General features: G+C 41.1%; 1 protein-coding gene across 4 annotated transcripts in view; it reads left to right on the top strand.

Annotated features, from left to right (window-relative positions):
* VCL (vinculin) overlaps nucleotides 1-20,944 on the top strand; it is a 103,171-nt gene that overhangs the window by 55,959 nt on the left and 26,268 nt on the right. For all 4 annotated transcript variants that reach the window (XM_040320667.1, XM_040320666.1, XM_040320669.1 and 1 more), the window contains 12 exons: nucleotides 2,153-2,243; nucleotides 5,036-5,183; nucleotides 6,561-6,714; nucleotides 7,413-7,588; nucleotides 8,259-8,449; nucleotides 10,803-11,002; nucleotides 12,496-12,624; nucleotides 12,705-12,854; nucleotides 13,965-14,073; nucleotides 14,207-14,509; nucleotides 16,347-16,471; nucleotides 18,980-19,162. In XM_040320667.1, coding sequence (XP_040176601.1) covers nucleotides 2,153-2,243; nucleotides 5,036-5,183; nucleotides 6,561-6,714; nucleotides 7,413-7,588; nucleotides 8,259-8,449; nucleotides 10,803-11,002; nucleotides 12,496-12,624; nucleotides 12,705-12,854; nucleotides 13,965-14,073; nucleotides 14,207-14,509; nucleotides 16,347-16,471; nucleotides 18,980-19,162 — 1,959 coding nt within the window. The remainder of the gene's footprint in view (nucleotides 1-2,152; nucleotides 2,244-5,035; nucleotides 5,184-6,560; nucleotides 6,715-7,412; nucleotides 7,589-8,258; nucleotides 8,450-10,802; nucleotides 11,003-12,495; nucleotides 12,625-12,704; nucleotides 12,855-13,964; nucleotides 14,074-14,206; nucleotides 14,510-16,346; nucleotides 16,472-18,979; nucleotides 19,163-20,944) is intronic.

Raw genomic sequence — 20,944 nt, 5'->3', positions numbered from 1 at the left:
TTCTGTTCAGGTGAATTTAACACATAATATACATTGCATTTGCATTAACAATACATTAATTAGATCTAAACTGACTTATAGCTAATGTGAGGCACATAGCCAAATGCCAGTGTATATGAAACCCTACGTTTTCTGTGCTCTACATTTTTGGCCAGGATATCAACCGATCAGAGTGTAGGGTTTTGTAGTGATAATTGCCTGGGTCCACACTGATGCGGTGCGGGGAACCGCATGTAATTCGGACAGGAAACGCACCGCATTGCTTTTCAAATCGCATGCATTTCTTTGCAGTGCGATTTGAGCCCATTCGTTTTGTATGGCTTAAATTGCACCGCACACGCACTAAAAAGGTGCATGGTGCGTAAGCTCACCTGCTGGTTGCTGCCTGGCTTCAATGCTGACCACTAAAAACTGATCTACCTGACCCACACTGACCATTACACTGTCCTACCTGACCATTACACTGACCTACCTGACTCACACTGACCATTACACTGTCCTACCTGACCATTACACTGACCTACCTGACCCACACTGACCATTACACTGTCCTACCTGACCATTACACTGTCCTACCTGACCATTACACTGTCCTACCTGACCATTACACTGTCCTACCTGACCATTACACTGTCCTACCTGACCATTACACTGTCCTACCTGACCATTACACTGTCCTACCTGACCATTACACTGTCCTACCTGACCATTACACTGTCCTACCTGACCATTACACTGTCCTACCTGACCATTACACTGACCTACCTGACCATTACACTGACCTACCTGACTCACACTGACCATTACACTGACCTACCTGACCATTACACTGACCTACCTGACTCACACTGACCATTACACTGACCTACCTGACCATTACACTGACCTACCTGACTCACACTGACCATTACACTGACCTACCTGGCTCACACTGACCATTACACTGACCTACCTGACTCACACTAACCATTACACTGACCTACCTGAAGCACACTGACCTACCTGAAGCACACTGACCTACCTGACCCAAACTGACCATTACACTTGCCTACCTGAAAGCACACTGACCATTACACTAACCTACCTGACCCACACTGACCATTACACTGTCCTACCTGACCATTACACTGACCCACACTGACCATTACACTGACCTACCTGACCCACACTGACCATTACATTGACCTACCTGACCCACACTGACAATTACACTGACCTTTACACTGACCTACCTGACCTTTACACTGACCTTTACACTGACCTACCTGACCTTTACACTGACCTACCTGACCTTCACACATGACGTCAGACTTCAGGTGACCGTGACCTCTGGCTTCTCCTGCAGCCCAGTCGTAGTATGCGGTGACGGCGCGCCCATCCCTGTAGGCAGCCAGAGAAAGAAGAGCCGCCCGCCCGAATGCGGAGTGGGGATCTTCTCATATTGATGCGGTTGCTTTGTAATTCCCACCTTCTGGAGCCTGCAGCACCCATGATGAACGTCACACGTCCTGCGGTCCTTGCATTGGACCAGTGGGATGTCCATCATAGGCGCTGCAAGCTCCAGAAGTTGGGACCTGCTATGTCACTCGGCCATGCTCTGAGTCAGATCGGTCCCCGCTTGGAGCTAATAGATTTGTGAATGCCCAAGACCGGGGATTTTTTGGGGGCCTGCTCGGGGCTCCAGCCCCCCCTCCCGACTCAACTGCTGTCAGCATCACTTTTGCTGGACAGGGTGAGTTTCATGTAAATGTGGAGAGAAGTATTAATATATATGGATGGAATTTATATTTGAATTCTGTCTAAATAGTTAGCAGATGATTGCTATTGTTTTTGCTACAGTGGTCCTGATATACTTTATTAATGTTAAAAATAATTTTTCCCTGAGTTGATACTTGAAATTTCCTTTGGATGATGTGTATAGGCCCCTTTTGGAGCGCTTTGATTAAGTTCAGTGTATTTCATTTGCATTTGACATTAATCATGAGTGGAGAAAAGTTGGTACCTATTGAATAGCGATCCTACAAACTAGGATGTTCCAATGTTATGCTAATCTTTTATTATGAAGTTCAGCAATTCCTTCTGATGTGAACTTAGAACCTATTGTTTGTGTCAAGCATTTCACAAAAATGTATCGTGTTAATTATACATCTAGGACACTGAGGCTATGAAGAGGGCACTTGCACACATTGGCTCTAAAATGAACCAGGCAAAAGGATGGTTGAGAGACCCGAATGCTCCCCCAGGTAAGTGAAATGAAATATGTAACATGCCCTTAAATTGAATCTGTCAGCCATTTTAAACGTTTAACCTCCTTGGGTCTGCCCTATAGCAGTTTAACTGCTGCAGGGCAGCACCTTTGCGCCAGATCGTGTATGTATGTATGTATGTGTGTATGTGTGTGTGTGTGTATGTGTGTGTGTGTGTGTGTGTGTGTGTATTATATATATATATATATATATATATATATATATATATATATATATATATATATATATATATATATATATATATATATATATATATATTCGATCAAACACTGCCGGGTAGGGGGCGTGAATGCACGCCATGGGTGGTTCGGTTCCGCTAGCAATCTTCGCTGGCACCTGCCGTTCGTCGGGGAGAAATGACAGATCGCCGTTCTGATGGGGGGAAGGGATGAAGTCTGTGTCCCTGCATCTCTTCCCCTAGTAAAAGCACCTCACACAGTATAGTAAAACACTGGCTAGGCACACGGTTAACCCTTTGATTGCTCCTAAAGTTTAACCCCTTCCCAGCCATATTTTTAGCACTGGTCACTGTATCGGTGTCATTGGTCCCCAATGAGTGTCAAAATGTCCGCCGCAATATCGCAGTCCTGCTAGTCAATGATCGCTGGTGTTGCTAGTAAAAATAAATACAGTAAATTAAATAAAAATAGCCCATAGTAAGTAGGCACCATATCTTTTGTGCAAACCAATCAATATATGCTTATTGGGACTTTTTTTTTTTTTAATAAAATTATGTAGCAGAATACATATTTACCTAAATTTATAAAGAAAACATTTTTTTTCCAAAATTGTTGGTCTTCTGTTTTTGTTTTTAGAGCTCAAAAAAATTAAAAACTTAGTGATCAAATGCCACCAGAAGAAAGCTCTATTTGTGGGGAAAAGGGACATACATTTTATTTGGGTAGTGTCGCATGACCACCCAATTATCAGTTAACCACTTGCTTACTGGGCACTTAATTTTCAGCTTTCAGTGCTCTAACCCTTTGAATGACAATTGCGCATTCATGCAACACTGTACCCAAATTACATTTTTATAATTTTTTTCCCCCACAAAAGTGGTGATATTTGATCACCTCCTGTGTTTTTTTGTTAACAAAATATAAATTCAGTCTTTTTTTTTATTTTTTTATGTAATTTTACAAACGGGTAATTTTACTTCTTCATTGATGTACGCTGATGAGGTGGCACCGATGGGCGGCACTGAGAGGTGGCACTGAAAATTGGCACTAATAGGTGGCACTGATGGGTGGCAATGATGGGCACTGATCAGCACTGGTAGGTGAGACTGATAGGCAGCACTGCTAGGTGGCACTGTTGAGGCACTGACTGACACCACTGGTGGGCATTGATAGGTGGCACTTTATTGCACTGGGGTTCACTGTGGGCACTGGCAGGCGGTACTGGTGGTTAGTAATGAGGCAGATGTGCCTCTTCCACTGGGGACCGATGTCCCACGCTGTTAGTGCGAGGAGAAAAAAAGATTACTGACCTTTGTTTACATCACGTGATCAGCTGTCATTGGCTGACAGCTGATCACATGGTAAGGGGCCGGATCTGTGATCACCTGAGTCTCAGTTACTCGGCAATCATAGCGCGCGCCCTACAGTGGGGGGATGTTTATTGAAGTCCTCCTAGCAATTGAGGTCCGCTCTGTAGCCGTCATTCGGCTATAGCGCGGGCCCCTAGTGGTTAAAGTAGCGCAGTGCCATATGGCAAAAAATGGTTTGGTCATGGACGGTAAATCTTATGCTTTTCTTCTCTGTTTTCACCTGGTGATCTGGCCAGTAACGCACCTTTTGTATTCGAGTACCCCCCCTTCCCCCCCACTCTGGGTGATGGAGCACAAGAGGGGGGACCTTTGGACAACAGCATTTTCAGTCTAGCGGGAGGGGAGTATTATATGCACTAGCATATTTTAATACACTAACAAATTGAAGTCAAACTCCAACTAATACTTCATAAGCAGTTACATCAGTTTTTCCCTTTTTGGGATAAAGGTTTTATATTAATAAATACTGATCATTTTACTCACCCCTGCCAGTGTTGAAATGGTCTTTCTCATCTCTGTAACTTGTAAATTCTTCAGGAGAGCATGTTCTTTTTTTAAAATCAGACTTGCTGGTCAGATCACCATATGAAAATACAACCCCAATTCCACAAAAGTTGGAAATCTGTGTAAAATCTTCATAAAAACTGAATGCAATGAAAAAAAAATTGGGACAGGGCCATGCTTACCACTGTGTAGCATCCCCTCTGCTGTCATAGATGTAGTATGTGGTTTAGCATTGTCGTCCTGGAATATACAAGGCCTTCCCTGAAAAATATGTCATCTGGACAGAAACATGTAAAGGAGTTGTAAAGGCAGAAGGTTTTTTATCTTAGTTTATTCTATGCATTAAGATGAAAAGCCTTCTGTGTGTAGCAGCCTCCTCTGCACCCCCTAATACTTACCTGAGCCCCTTCTCTGTCCAGCGATGTCCACAAGCCCCTCGGCTGTCCGAGACTCTGCCTTCTGATTGGCTGAGACACAGCAGCGGCGCCATTGGCTCTCGCAGCTGTCAAGTATGTTGGCCAATCGGGAGAAAGAGGGGAAAGGCCTGAACCACAGCTTGGCGGAGCTGCAACTTGGCTCGGGTGCCACTGAGATTATTGGGCAATGCATGATCCGCTCAAATTTTGTAGGATGTTCGTTAAATTGCATTTCTGGTCAATGTTACACTGCTTGTTTTCTATAACGTTTAAGCTCTGCCCCATGTCTGTCTGTTCAGGAGATGCTGGAGAACAAGCTGTACGTCAGATTCTGGATGAAGCTGGGAAGGTTGGAGAGCTTTGTGCAGGCAAGGAACGAAGGGACATTTTGGGGACCTGCAAGGCTCTAGGTCAAATAACAGATCAAGTGGCTGATCTAAGGGCAAGGTATATATAACCTTTCATCAGAAAATAGTATCTATGGTGTATGTCATCTTTATTATGTACTGGCCGCCTGTAAAAGCGATCCAGTGAATAATTGGCTGCTGGGATCTTGTTTACAAAAAAAAGAATTGCCGGCTGTAAACTGCTACCAGGATGATACCTGTAGCTGAATACATCATCCCTGTATAACTGCTCAAGGACGACCTCGGGTGGCAAGTGGTTAAAGGAAACCTGAACTTTGAGTACATAGAGCTGTAGCCCCCACCTTTTGAAAATACTAACTGCCTGGCTGTCACACGTAGAGAATAACGGGAAGCCTTGGGCTCACAGGAAGTGGGTTAAACCATACTGAACTGACACTGGATTGAAGCATAGCATCTATGAAGGACAGTGCTGGGGATGGGGTCAGTATTTTAGTCAAAGCTGATTTTTATATACTTACTGGTCATTGCTTTAGAAAAGGAAGATTAAGTTGGGCTTTAATTATAGTTTTGCTTTAAATATATTTACATGGATTGTGTACTAGCATTGTTGTACTTTTTAAATGTATAAATTGACAAAAAAAAAATTGTACTATTTTATTAGGAAGTTGTACAGACAGGTGAATACAGAAAAGCTAATGGAAGCACACATCTGGAGTGGTAGCTCTGATACATTTGTATCTACTAAATAAAGAATATTCTCAACAGTTGGGGCCCACCAGGTCCAGCAAAAATCAAGCAACAGTAACTGTATCCAAAAAATGAGAAGAAAGACAAAAAAATCAAAACTTTAAAAAAAAAAAAAAGAGCCGCCCAGTACTCGCTCACATTTCTTGTATCAAAACAAACCGGTAGATCTCATTACTGCAGAGCTTCAAACCCAAGGCTATTAGCAGGAGAAAAACCAACAGACCCTTTCCAACAATGGTTGGGCTCCCCCATAAAATGTACATTAACATTAAACAGAGATGGGGAGTGGGCATGGGGTAGGGAAAGGAGGGGGAGGAAAAGTGTTGGGCAGGTTTAAAGAAAGGTGGCAAGCTGGGTGTCCCACACCTGTGGCGACGTCTTACCCCACCCCCCTACTGCAAGTAACTAAATTATGAATTTTACTCTGGTGATGCGGATTTACTTTGAAACTCATGTATCGTGTGGTAAAGTTAAATTGTATGGTGTGAATGGTTGGTTATAGTTAGGTAAGCTGGTTATTTCTATTTCAAGTCGCTTGAAATCTGATCTGTGCAGAGCTTTGTCACTGTTTGGTTTGGTATCGGGTTGACGTCGGAAACAATATTGCTGTTATAGATTCCACCAAACTTCTGTAGAAAATTTTCATGACAAAATAGCTTTGCCTGTTTTTATTTTAACTCCTTCTAAATATTTTTTCTTCATGGCACAGAGGTCAAGGAGCTACCCCTACAGCAATGCAGAAAGCACAGCAAGTATCTCAGGGCTTAGACCTCCTGACGGCTAAAGTCGAAAATGCCGCCCGTAAATTGGAAGCTCTGACAAACTCTAAACAGGCCATTGGCAAGAAGATTGACACTGCTCAGGTAAAACCAAACTATTATGTCGTTTTTCACTTCTAAGTATTCAGAAAATATTCAAACGAGAAACTGATTTGTGTGGGCCGGAGGAGGTCGAATTGCTCCCTAGCCATTTTTTATTAGGACCATGCTGATAACTGTAACGCTTTTCATGTTTAAGTTCCTATGTAAAACACTGAATTTCTGGACTTTTTTTTTACTTCGTAACCCTATAATTGCAGTCAGGTGAATTTCATAAGCTAAATGTGCTAGAAGTTCAGATTCTGTTGCATTCTCCCTGAAATTCTGTTGGCCAGAAAGGCTGAACCTTTTGCGTTGAGAAATGGGAGTGAGTTATGGAGTCCAAAAACAAAAATTGTTGCTCTGTACCTTTTTAAGTTGGGATCATATACCACTATGTATATATGAACATCTGCATTCACCCAATAAGGAAAAAATCATAATGTACAAATCCACAAAAAAAATATTATCCAGTGACACTTCAAATCTTCTGATCCTTGTGTGATTTCCAACATCACTTTAAAATCAGCCTACCAAAAGGAAAACTAAGCACTAAGCCTTGCCTTGCCTTAAAAAGCCTGTCTACCATGCCTTAAAAAGTGTTAAGTGGACTCACTGTTGGATAGCACGATATATATCAATTTTGAAAGCATCTATAAGTTTTATTTCCTAATTTCTTTAACATGTGTTTTGCTTCCTTATAGAGCTGGCTTGCAGATCCCAACGGTGGTCCTGAAGGTGAGGAGACCATTCGAGAAATCCTAGCTGAAGCCAAGAGGATTGCCGAGTTGTGTGAAGATCCCAAGGACAGAGAGGACATCTTGCGTTCCTTGGGGGAAATAGCAGCATGTACAGCTAAGCTGAGTGACCTCCGACGACAGTATGTACAAAATTAATTCAAATAAACCTGTTACATATCCTATCAGTTTAAACTTACTATTAATGACAAATTGTATATTTAGAGGCTGCGCATGTCAATAGTCATGAGATCTAGGAGGTGCGGGCTGCTAAAGATGTATGCAAATTTAAACTTTTTATAACTTCCAAGAATAAAAGATTAGCTGTTTATCTCTGGATCTGTTGATCGTGCCCTGACCCAGCACCTCTCACCTTTTTAGTCTCCTTGTTGGTAAAGGAGGCAGCCTGTCACTATAGCAAACGGTGGAAAACTTAAGAGGTGGGAAGGGGCAAGTCCAAGATTGACTTTACAGGAAAAGTTGAGATGTGCATATAATTTAACATTTATGAATCTGCCGATTGTGTTTTCATATGTGACTTTCATGGACACTGGCTCCGCATGCCCAGTATGACTTTTCCAGATTTTCTTTAAAGCTTCAGTTTAGCTGAAATCAAAAACATAAAAACCAGGTAGGAAGAAGGGGATTTCTCCTATAAGAACAATCAGCACAAGGGACACTCCATACGAACAATAAGTTAATGTCCTTATTTTTGATTGTATGGTATTTAAGCGGGTTTGGCTTATATTGACAGTGATAGGAATACAAGCATTTAGTGTTTATTTTTCCTTTTTTTCTTATTAAAAAAAACAGAGGGAAGGGAGACACACCAGAAGCTCGAGCTTTAGCGAAGCAGATAGGAACTTCTCTGCAGAATCTGCAGACCAAGGTGAATCGTGCCGTTGCCAACAGCCGCCCTGTTAAAGCAGCTGTAAATATGGAAGGGAAGGTAGAGCAGGCCCAACGCTGGATTGACAATCCCTCTGTGGATGACCGTGGTGTGGGTAAGAAAACCTTGTTTAAAAAGTATTTTTATATATAATTTATTTATTTTTATATTTTGCATAGAATGGGTACGGTTTTGAACCTCTTTTAGATTTCTATTGCTGTGTTGGAGATTTTCTTTTGCTTCCTGTCCGGGTGATGGGTGTCGGACAGAACAGGATGTGAAGGGGAGATTTTCCCAACATGGGTACAATATAAAACCTCAGAGGTTCCTTTCCAATAGTTTTATTTAGGAGAAGAATACAAAGCGAGAGTGAACTCTTACTAAAACATGTGATTGCCTTGTTTAAAGAAGACACCACAAAAAATTAAGTACCATACACATTTGCAAGAATCCACTGGCAAGCTTTACAAACTAAACACGTGGGTGTCCCTACAATATATACACCCATTCAGTTTGAGTTAGGACTGACTTGGTCATGGTGGAACATTTCCTTTTCCATGCAGTTGCACTTATAAATGTTACCCCATCTCTATAGAGGCACATTAACCTGAATTAAATAAATTGAGCCCCGGCAGGGCAGAAAAGATAACCACCTTGGGCAAGAAGGGGGGGGAGGGTGTTTTCCCCATTGTTATGCCTACCCCAGAAACCTGGGTGACATGCACTGTATGACATTGCATACAAGTGGAGGATAGCTCACCGAATAAAAGATGCAGTATAAAGAAATGGAAAGAAGATGCCAGAACAACCGATCTGTTCCATGAGTGATGCATAGGGGCATTAGGCGTTTTCTGACATATAAGTGATTCATGGGTCCCAATGCCAAGTTGGTGTAATAAGAGACCTGTATCAGGTAGTTGATGCTTCTCTCGCATAAATTGTAGGCATGGGGGGGAGGGGGTAACCACATTAGATGGCTAAATGTTCTTGGGGGAATAAGGTAAGAATTCCAGTGCTGTACGAGGTGAAAAGGATTTTATATATGGTATTGAACCAGCAGCGCCAGTTTTACGGTCTGAAAGTATTTAAGGTATGGAACCCCCAGTCGTCTATGCTTGGGTCTCTTATTGCCCCTTATAAATCTTACTTTTTTTTTCTTCCTTTGAAACAAGTAAAGGTCTGATGTACTAATGCTATATACATATGTCTGATGCCAGAATTGAGTAAATAGGCACCAACCTCTCTGGAGTTATTTAATGCCACTGAGATTGTTCTGAACAAATACAGTATCCTGGCCAGGATGTATATTTTTGTGAAGTACAACCTACTGTAGCAAGAAGGGGGTGGGTTCACATTTTATCTATCCAGATATATTTGCTTCTTCTATGATATTGCTATAAGATGGTTCTTTTGGTATATGTATGATGGAAAAAGTTAAACGAATACCCAAATATGGAAGGGCATCCAATTTTGCTATTTAAAGTTGAAGTCTCTCTTCACGTCAAGGATATTCTGAATATTGAGGGAGATATTCAAGGCCTGCAATTTAGAATGGTTCTCCCTAAGCTCTGAAATATTTGAAAATTGTAGGTTGGGGATAGTGATAGTAGGGGATCTTAGTAGGATCTTGGAATTAAAATATCTCAATAAAGCGCATTTTTGTTCCTGGTCTCCACATGGGATGTCTTTGATGTCTGGGTTGTTCCTTATCGTAATTGCTAAAGGCTCAAGTGCTAAGATGAATAGGATGGGGGACAAGGGGCAATACTTACAAATGCCTCTAGGTATGCAAAGGCAATGAGATATATAGCCTTTTACCGTCAATGAAGCTATTGGGTCTTTATAAAACATAGAAAGTTTTCATAAGCATATGGGGCCTAAACTGTATCTGTTTAAGGTGTAGAAGTAGTAGTCCCATGATGTAGAATTTTAGGACAAACGCATGCCTTGTCTCTTGTCTTTTGTGTCCCAGTCAGATTGAATGGCTGAAATACAATTTATTCTCCACGTTTTATCTGATGCCTGTCTGTGGGGAATGAACATCACCTGATCAGGGTGGATATAATGGGAAAGGAAGAAGTTAAACCTGGTAGCTAAAATTTTGGTCAAAGTCTTAAGGTCAAAGTTAATTATGGAGATTGTGCAAATTATTGTCCTATCTCCAGGGTCCTTACCAGGTTTCGTGATTTAGATGTATATTATCTCAGAGAGGCTCTTACTTTTCCTACTCTATATAAATATTATCTGGATAAAAAAAGTTTTGGTTTAAGTTAAATCTTAACTGGTATGTTATGAGAAAGTTTGCACGATGCATTCCATGATTTATGTCCACGATCTGTTGCCTTCAACAACAGCAAAAAAAAAAAAAAAGGCTAAACACTTTAATTTTTCTTCAGCGATTTAATGTATGTATTTTTAGGAGTATGTCTTCTAGCATTGTCAGAGCATTTATTTTCTCCTTTGTAAAGGTCAGGCTGCCATCCGTGGCATGGTAGCAGAAGGACGTCGCCTGGCAAACTCTATGATCGGACCATACCGCCAAGATATGATGGCGCGGTGCGACTGTGTAGAGCAGCTGGCGGGACAGCTTGCTGAGCTAGCGGCACGGGGTGAAGGGGACACACCACATGCTCGAGCTGTGGCTGCTCAACTCCAGGATGCATTAAAGGTTGACTGAATTAATTTGACTTTGATCCATACACTGTGACAGTATTTACAGCGATTTAGTTTAATGCATTTGACACTTGTTAAAGTACCTTGGCCATGGTGATGGTCAAAGCAGCGATTGTGCTTACTGAAGGAAGGTGACCAAGACAAAGCAGAGTAGGCTATAATTAGTCATTGTTTATTAATCAAAAATGTGTTGGATTATATACCAATATTAAAGCTGGCCTTGCAGCTAAAGTTCAACGTATGTTTTCTCACCTTTTGCTGAATGTTTTCTCCCCTTGACTGAAGCACAGCATAAATGTTTTAGAGGCCTATAGGGAGAAAGTTTGTGAAAGGGTGAGATAATCCGCCTTCTGGCAAGAACTGGGAAATGAAGAGTACTCCAGATCTCGCTGAGAGGATGCTCCCAGCACTGCGCTGCAGTATCTTCTCTTGATTTAGAGTGCTCGCCTTTCCTTGGGATCATATTGGCAAGAGGATGATGGCACCCCATGCACTGCACAAGCTAAAGGAAAGGTTACCTTATTAGGTTTATTCCCCCCCCCCCCCCCAACTTTTACTCTGTGTTTAAACCATAGGGGTGCGCAGCCTATTGCATTAGGGTGTGCACCCCGAAACTCACACATATGCCTTTCTCTGCAGCCTCGGCTGCACGGGGCAGTGAATGAATGGGACGGTGCTCTGCGCCGAGTGGCTTCCTGTTCATTCACAAAACTGAAGCATAGTAACACTGTTTACTATGCTTCAGTTATAAATGGCCAAAGTGAACGAGTGTGTTTGTTAAGAAAAGGGCTGGTAAATTGTATTTTTTTTTTTTTTTTTTAAACCCTTCCCCTGCTCTCCATCCTGAAACATCCTCCACAGCATTTGGGGGAGAGGACAGGAGGGAAGCCAGCAGAACTGCCGGGCCAACAAATGGGGAGGGGAAGCCTGGGCAGTAGGGGAAATTGCCACTGCACGTAGTGATTAGGGTGTGCCCTGACACACACCCTGCGCACGCCTATGGTTTAAACAAAGGGCTAGAGGTGTACTTGTAGAGTGGTGTTTAAGTTGGGGATAGTAATAGTGGGGGAGGATATTAGAATTAAAATGTCCTGAATAATATGTTCCCTTGAACACTGTAAGATTTAGTTTTTTGTTGGGAGAAGTAGGTGTGCTACATTTTTATCTTTGTCCATATGAAGAGATTCCAGGGCCTTGCTTTAGTCTGCATGGTTATAAGCCGCTACCTTCAGATGATTGGACCCAGGCAAAAGCTTTGCTGGGACGCCATCAACAATGAAGGTAACGTTTGCCTAAGTGCTAATGACTACAGGCTTTTGTTTGCATTTGTTGGTCTCAATAGAGGGACAAATACTGTAGTAAAATCTGACAGAATGTAACACTTTCTCACTCTTCAAAGTAAGTTTTGCAGTTGTGTTCTACTTTTTGTCCATATAATAATATATTGTCCATATTTTGAAACGGTAGTACGTATATTTTGTTTTCAAGGATCTGAAGGCCAAGATGCAAGAAGCAATGACTCAGGAAGTGTCTGATGTCTTCAGTGATACCACTACTCCCATTAAACTTCTGGCTGTGGCAGCCACTTCACCACCTGATGCTCCAAACAGGGAAGAGGTCAGTTACTGATGCCTCTACCTCTCTCTTTACCTTGCTTCCATTTTTCACCTAATGCCATTGTTTACTCTTGTCACTAGATGTTTGATGATAGAGCTGCCAATTTTGAGAGCCATGCCGCTCGTCTGGGAGCCACAGCAGAAAAAGCAGCAGCAGCAGGATCGGCCAATAAAGCCACTGTGGAGGGAATACAAGCAACTGTAAAAACAGCCAGGGAGCTCACTCCGCAGGTTTGTTCCAAGACTGACTCTTATACTTACAGTTACTAGTTTTCTCATAGAGGTAAACCCACAAGCAAAAAAAAAAAAAACCTGCAAGACAAAGGCATAATGATGCATAGGTATTTGCTATCCATATACTCACTGTAGCTTTATCTTATGTTTTACCAAAACATTGAGTATTATATTGTGTGTGTTTGCACTAAAAACCGTAACATTTTTAGGAAATGTAGATCTGATCAACCTGATATATCAAATATAATGCAACCTAAATTGCAGTGTGCCTGCATTTTATTCTACAGGGTTTCCACTTTCAGGAAATATATGTTGGGGTTTTAGGTAATCTTCAGACCAAAAAGTGCATTTTGACATATGCGGGGGGGGGGGGGGGGGCGAGTTAAAGGGAAGGTATAGTCTTTCAATAGTGGATTTATTTTCCAGTAAAATGTGTTATGCCTTGTACACACGATCGGAATTTCTGATGAAAAAAGCCAGATGTAATTTTTTCATTGGATATTCCGACCGTGTGTGGGCCCCATCAGACTTTTTTCCGTCGGAGTTTAAAAATGGAAAAAAATCCTATCGGAAATTTCTCAGCTCGTCGTAGTGTTTTACGTCACCGCGTTTTGGACGGTCGGAATTTGGTATGACAGTGTGTATGCAAGACAGCTTGAACAGAATTCCGGTGGAAAATTCCATCGGATTTTACCCTCTCGGAAATTCCAATCGTGTGTACAGGGTGGTATAACTGTTGTCAGCCTAAGGTAGGCTTTCATCAATGGTGTTTTAGTTGTCTTGAACTTGTAATTACTACAGTAACAAAATTTGTAATCACTGAAAATACTCTACTTGCCCTTGTAAACGAAAAAAGTAACGTTTGCGTCAGTGAGGGAATGTTGCGTTGCATACATTTTGCATACATTTTGCATACATTTTGCATACATTTTGTGTACTATTGATTATATGAATTGGATTTATCTGACCAGGTACTGATGGGGCCGAAGGCTCCTTGTGCTTTGATCTGTTGTGTGATTGGCCCTTTCCTTTCATAATTTCTGGTGGATTTTTTTTCCCTCAAACTTCTCTTAATTCTCTTGGTCTTCTCATGTTTATGTCCTATAGGTTGTCTCTGCTGCTCGAATCCTGTTGCGTAATCCAGGAAACCAGGCTGCATATGAACACTTTGAAACCATGAAAAATCAGTGGATAGATAATGTAGAAAAGATGACAGGTTTGTTTGATGCGGTTTTCTTGGAGAACAGTGCCCACACTGACTGGCAGAGACGGTTACATTTTATTCTCTCTTTTCCTAATATCCACCCAAACTATTTCCTTCCATGTTTAACTTTCTTTTCATTTTCCAGGCCTTGTTGATGAGGCCATTGACACACGGGCACTGCTGGATGCTTCTGAGGAAGCCATTAAGAAGGATATTGACAAATGCAAAGTTGCCATGGCAAATATGCAACCCCAAATGCTTGTTGCTGGAGCCACTAGCATTGCTCGCCGTGCAAACCGTATCATGTTGGTGGCCAAAAGGGAGGTGGAAAATTCTGAAGATCCAAAATTCAGAGAAGCAGTGAAGAATGCTTCAGATGACCTGAGCAAAACCATCTCTCCTATGGTTCTGGAAGCCAAAGCTGTAGCTGGCAACATTTCAGACCCAGGTAAAAAAAGCAGTTTGTGCTTCAAATCTCAAGAATAAATGCATAAACACCTTAAGCTGGATTAAGAGAACTGTGGGGTACTTCATTACTGTCTCTATACCTAAATGCTAGTCACATGGTGGTCTCTGGCGTTTAGTATTTTGGACCACTTACCTGTAAAAGCATGAAGCTAGTAAAGTCAGAACTCGGTCTTCATTCTTTGGGGTAAATCACTCAAATTAATTATCAAAAGCCTTTGGATCAATATAAGTCACTGACCCAGAAAAGTTATACATGTTAGGTGTTCTGTGTAAAAACAATAAATATAGAACAACAAATGTCCAATAGGTATTGTAGCAGCACTCTTGTTCAATCTCAAATGACAATAACACAAAAAACCTCCTGCGCTCTGGTGTTTCGCCAAAACCGGGTACAGCAGTATAGTCTAACGGCAAAGTCTGAAGTCTTGCAGCCCTCCACAGAACAAAAGGGTGTTCATATGGCTAAAACAAAAAGAAAAGAAGAGTGCGCCCTCCTTTCTTTTCTTTTTGTTTCAATCTCAAATGAACCAGCTTCTTTATGTGTTAAAACTCATAAAGGAAATGAAAGTAGGAGGTGCCCAAAAGTGTAGTTCATAGGTGCAAACAATGAAAGAATCGTCTTCAGAAACCACCGTTAACCCATACAGCACCTCGTGAACACAGGAAGCCACTCTCGGGGATGCACGTACCACAAGGATAAGCGTATAATGCCTTGAAAATAAACAGATCTTCCTTCTCCTTTTCAACCACCTTTCACCACCATACAGGACACGTATAATCAGGATCCAGTGATCCATGCAAATAATATCAAATAAACCACATAGCGTGATATTGTTTAAAACATTAATGCCCCACTGTTGCCCCCCTTACAATATATACGTACTCTGTGTAAAATTTAATAAAGCATTGATAAAGTGCGAGTGCTTTGGTGCTCATCAATAAAGAAGTGCAGATACCGGTTTTGGCAGCCGTCTGTGAGGTGAAAATCAGGCTCCGTTTGTCACTTCCGGGTATCGCAACACTCTCCGGTACGACGTAGAGACCTTGACACTGACGCGTTTCGTCACTTCTGGTCTTCGTCAGAGGGCGTGGTTTCTTAACGTCAGCGCCGGGTTTTATCTGTAGATAAATGTACCGCCCCCCGGACTTCAACAAATCCGAGGTGATACTCCGGCATATTATACACGCCGCCTCCTCAGTGAATGCAAACCATGCAGGCACCAGGAATGGATTGTGTGGAATATGTCTGCCAGAGTTAAAAAGACAACACTCTGCAATAATACAAACACTGGTTCACCAAACAGAGGGCAGTAAAATTCACATGAGAAATCTGTAATTTTCCTGCCATTTTCTCAATTTTTTTTTTTTAGGTGTTCTGACTCTATCCGAAGCATGCTGTTCATTCCATGAGTACATTAAACCAGCATGACAGCCAGGCAATCTGCATTTTCAGTACTTTTGTTACTCAATACAGGTTTAATTTAAAATGGGATATAGAGTATTAGTCGAGGTGTTTTTTTTCCTGATTTCTGCACTATAAAGATTTCAGTGTTTTTATAATGAATCTGGAATGTCATCAGTAAAACAGTGCATTTATTTAAATGTAAAGAGGTATTTTAGAACCGTGACACCATGTAAGCAGTTTTTCCAGATGTTCTGTTACAATTAATGGAAAACTTAAAAAAAAAAAAAAGTTGGTTCATTTTTTTTATTAGATGTATAGATATGTTTCTTATTGTCATACATGTTGGCTCTCTTATTGTGGTGATAATTTTCACACAAGCCATTTTTATTTTATTAAATTTTCTCTCCTAAAGCCCTACAGAAAGGCTTTTTGGACTCTGGCTTCAGGATCCTAGGAGCTGTGGCCAAAGTAAGGGAAGCATTCCAACCTCCAGAACCAGATTTCCCTCCACCTCCCCCTGACTTGGAGCATCTGCGGGTAAGCATTGTGTAGTTTGGTGGCATTGGCCCCTCCAAAAGAACCTGTCTTTGCCACAATAGCCCCAACCTAATTGAATCCAATGTAAAGAAAATGAGATTGGCTCTGGTTACTTTTCTTGAATGCAGTCTAACCAGCATTTAATACTCTACAGTTTATTAAATTTAAAATACAGTATCATTGGCAAAGTATATAACAATTTCTACAACTGTAAAAATACACATACTTTTTTTAATTAAATGTCTTTTGAGAAGTAAAGGTTCCCTCATTGCTGTCCACCTGATAAAAAAATAAATTGGCTGTTTAGCTCTGTTTTCAATATTTCAATCACAGGCTCAGATCAAGGAGGAGCAAGTGAGAGCCAGAAAAATGGCTGAATAATTCCTTCTCTTTATACCGGTTTTGAGTTATTCACTCGGATTTATTCATACATATGACAGCCAGACAACACCTCACCCCCAGGCCCTGATGTAACTGAGCAATTAAAGCAGCTAGCTTGCCTTGTTGAATCCCTAGAACACGTTATGACACGTATATCTCCAGAACGGCTCTCGGTTCTATTCGCATGCACAGAATCTGGTGGCTCAAAGCCTGGCAGCTAAAGCTAAATTGATAAATATAAATTAAATATAAACAGCGCATGCAGGATATAGTGCAAACCCTAAAATGATAATTGTATGTGATGAGAATGATATGAAAATATAATGAATTAATGTACAAAGAATAACCAAACCTACAGCAGGTGTTACAACCTCAGAATATAAATTGATGAATATAAACAGCACTAGCAGGGTATGTTAAACCAGTGCAAAATAAATTAAGTGCCAATAACATATATCGATAGACTCTGGCATTAATATACAAACCAAAAACTTGAATATGAAACAAATATAAAATGAACACAGTCAGCTAAAACTGCCTGTGAAGACTCCATACAGGTATGTCCTTTGAAGGAGAATGTCTTTGTTGAGGCATTTGACAAATTAATCAAAGCTGAAACATAAGGAAAGGTCCTCCTTCCACAGAGGAATGCTTCAAAGCCAAAATTTAGCTCTTCCTTTTGGCACTGGAACACAAAATCCACCAAGTCTTCCCCTAGCCACCTTCCCAATGAAGGGGTGCCCTCACTCCAAAGAGTAGGGGGGCATCTGTCATGGGTTGCAGACCCGGGGATTCAATCGGTTTCATGAGGGTACAAACTAGAGTTCCAAACATAACCCCTCCCTACCCCCTTCCTTGCCATTTTCTTCTTTAAAAGAAAAAAAAATTCTGACCAAAAAGTCAGATTTCTGAGCTCCTTAAATCTGTCTCTTGTCCTGGGGAGTAGTTCCTGTACCTCGGGACAGTTTAAACAGATTCTATACAAACCTCCTCACGGTACAAACACCTAATGGGGGTATTCGTCCTGTCCCTGACATTTATTTTTTTTCTTTTAACATTACATTTTTTTTTTTTTAGTTATAACATAAAATAACAAGTAATGACATAAAGAAAAGTATAACAGGATTCTCACCATTACAGTTATAACAGTATAGCTATTGATAAATACATTAAGTCAGTATAATAATCGTGAATAATCCTTCAAATTAATTTCTTTAAATTCAGCTTCTAGCTAGTAAACCTCCAAGAATAAACCTATTCACCCCTAGGGGAGCAAACTGTGAAAAAGGTCTATACTAACATGAATAAAAAGAGAACAGGATGTCGTCAAGTAAATCAATGTATTCTAGCGAGTCAAACTAAATCGATCAGGAAACTAAATCGGCATAAGTCCACACGGGAGTAAAACAGCTGATGCCTTTCGCACTAGTGCTTAATCATAGTGTGCTGTGACTTGTAGTGCATTTTTCCTTTTTTTTTTTAAATAAAGACAACCATCAAGGTTTTTTGGAGTGCGGCTGTCCATATTTTCTTTTTCCATTTGCTGCCTTGTGCATTGCCAGCATCCTTGATTTCCTGAGACCATACTGATCATCCCAACACAATCCACCTGGAGCGGTAACTTTCTTTCAATAGATGCCAGTTGCTTTGCAGTTCAGGGAACATGGTCATCAGAGGAAGCCAAGCTCAGAGCGAAAGGCACATTCTGCTTTAAAATGCACCATTGCTAAATTGATAAGGCAACTTATCTTAAGAGCTTACACTCTCAGACTAGGCTTCTCATGCACCATAAATGCTCACTTGCCTATTTGCTGCCCTTCCTTCTTTTTCCTTGACCCAGGGATGTCCCATGGTCTATGAACATATCGATTCATACTTTTGTTTGTATCATCGGCAATTTTTGTAGTTGATGCTTTTATATTTAAAACGATGGCATTCTCTCTACTAGCAGCTAGAATAGACACATTTCCTAAGCATGTTATGTTAAACCACTATAGACCACCTTTTTGTATTGGGTACAAGTGTAAATTAGAGTGTATTTTCTGCTTTTAAAAAGTAATGCTTATCGGTGATTATCAGTGATTTCTATGTTCTCTTCAAATTCCTATCACGTTCTTTTTCCCCTAGCTGACTGATGAGGCTGCACCTCCCAAACCGCCTCTTCCCGAGGGAGAGATTCCACCACCCAGACCCCCACCTCCTGATGAGAAGGATGAGGAGTTCCCTGAAGAGAAGGTGGGCGAAGTGAATGAACCAATGATGGTGGCTGCAAGACAACTTCACGAAGAAGCACGCAAATGGTCCAGCAAGGTAATTTTCAAGGAGGGTGATATACATAGGAGAAGGGACTATGAGCTCTAGAGAACATTTCCTTACGAAGATGTATGTTACACATAAACACAAGACAGTCACAATGTATGTATTTAGTTAGCTGTGCTGCAGTATTTCTCAGCCTGAGTTCCATTTACAAGTGATGTCCTCAGGATTTCCTTCAATATTTGTGGTAATTTCTGACCTCATCCTGTTTAGGATTTAAGAAATCCTGAAAGCATGACTTGAAGGAAGGTTCTTGAGAAACACTACACAGCAGCCATTAAAATGTGATAAACTTGAAAAGTACATCCTGTGTTCTACATTATGGTAAACCAGCTTTTATGTAAAAGTACAATATACTGACAGAGGAGCATGTTTAACTGCCTGGGGATATTAACCCACTAATTCCATCTTCATTCTATGGTACACTTCAATGAATGACATTCAGTGAAATGGAGCACATTCTATGGTGATAAAGGTTTTTATTCCAGGCTGGCTAAAAAGTCAGTTTCTTTCTTCTGAAGATGTAGGTCAGCAGCCTTTTTACATGTCCGATTTGTGAATTTTATGTGTGATGCTTTAAAACTAGAGTATTGTTTGTGCTGGTCCATTACGATTTTCCTTTTAGTTTATAAATGTATCTGGTTTAGTAATGGTTTAATAAAAACTTAGTGGAACTTGGTCAAAAAACGTAGTCCTGCTATATCAAGTCAGGTTTGCTTTTTTTTTATTAGGAATAGCTATGTAAAACAAAGTGTCTATACTATTAAAAATCAAGTAATGCACACCCTGCTCTGCACATGCTCAGTTGCTCTGTATTTTTAAGTACTGTACCGAATTTGTAGAGACCTATCTGCTGACAGCCTAAAGATTTACTGCTGTTTAAGGGCTCTGGGCTTCAGAAAAATGGCAGCCTCCAGCAAGAAGAAACAGGAGCAATGCTGGAGGCAATTTACAGCACACACTAATTATGGTTGCATATTTAAAGTGGGAAGTTTTTTTTTTTGTTAAAGAACATTAGACCCCTTTTACACTGAACACTGCCAAGTGCTAGCAGTAAAGCGCAGTCCGTTTAAACAGCGGGGAGCTTTAAACCTCAAAGAAGGGGTTAACAAGGGGTTAAAAGCGCCCTAAAAGCACTGCTGTCAAAGCGCTTTGCAGGCACATTGGCAGTGCTGCCTATTGATTTCAATGGCAGGGGCAGTTTAGGAGCGATGTATACACCGCCCCAAAGACGCTGCAAGCGCACCGCCCCAGTGTGAAAACTCGGGCTCTCACACCGAAGAGGCGCTTTTCAGGCACTATTTTTAGAGTTAAAATGCGCCTGGGTGTCAAAGTTGCCTGTTTGTTCTCAAGTTGTTATGGGTAATTTTCCACTTTAACTGAGATTTTAACCTTTCACCACTTAATACAAAACAAAAAGCTTTGGCTTACTGATACACTTTTGAATCTTTCTTTACTTTAAGGCTGGGTTCACACCATCACCGCATGCGGCTCCCAGCAGGGGTCTGGTGCTTCCTGGTTCACAATTTGCAGGTCAGATTTCGGCCTGAATTTTTGGCTGAATTTGGACTGAAACAGACCAAAAGATGCACAGGGCCCCTGTGCAAATTTTCATCGGAGCCGCAGTGGAGATGTGTGAACCGCCTCCATAGAGAGCCAGTCAAAATCTCCTGCTATTGCGAATTGGACGTGGAGAAACCGCATCCAATTTGCAATGGTGTGAAGCCTTAGACCTAAATTTTAATCTTTAACAATACATATCATTTTACAGTTTAT

This window comes from Rana temporaria, chromosome 8 (genome assembly GCF_905171775.1).
Source record: "Rana temporaria chromosome 8, aRanTem1.1, whole genome shotgun sequence".
Classification (NCBI taxonomy): domain Eukaryota; kingdom Metazoa; phylum Chordata; class Amphibia; order Anura; family Ranidae; genus Rana; species Rana temporaria.
This window is presented reverse-complemented; position numbering and strand designations above follow the sequence as displayed.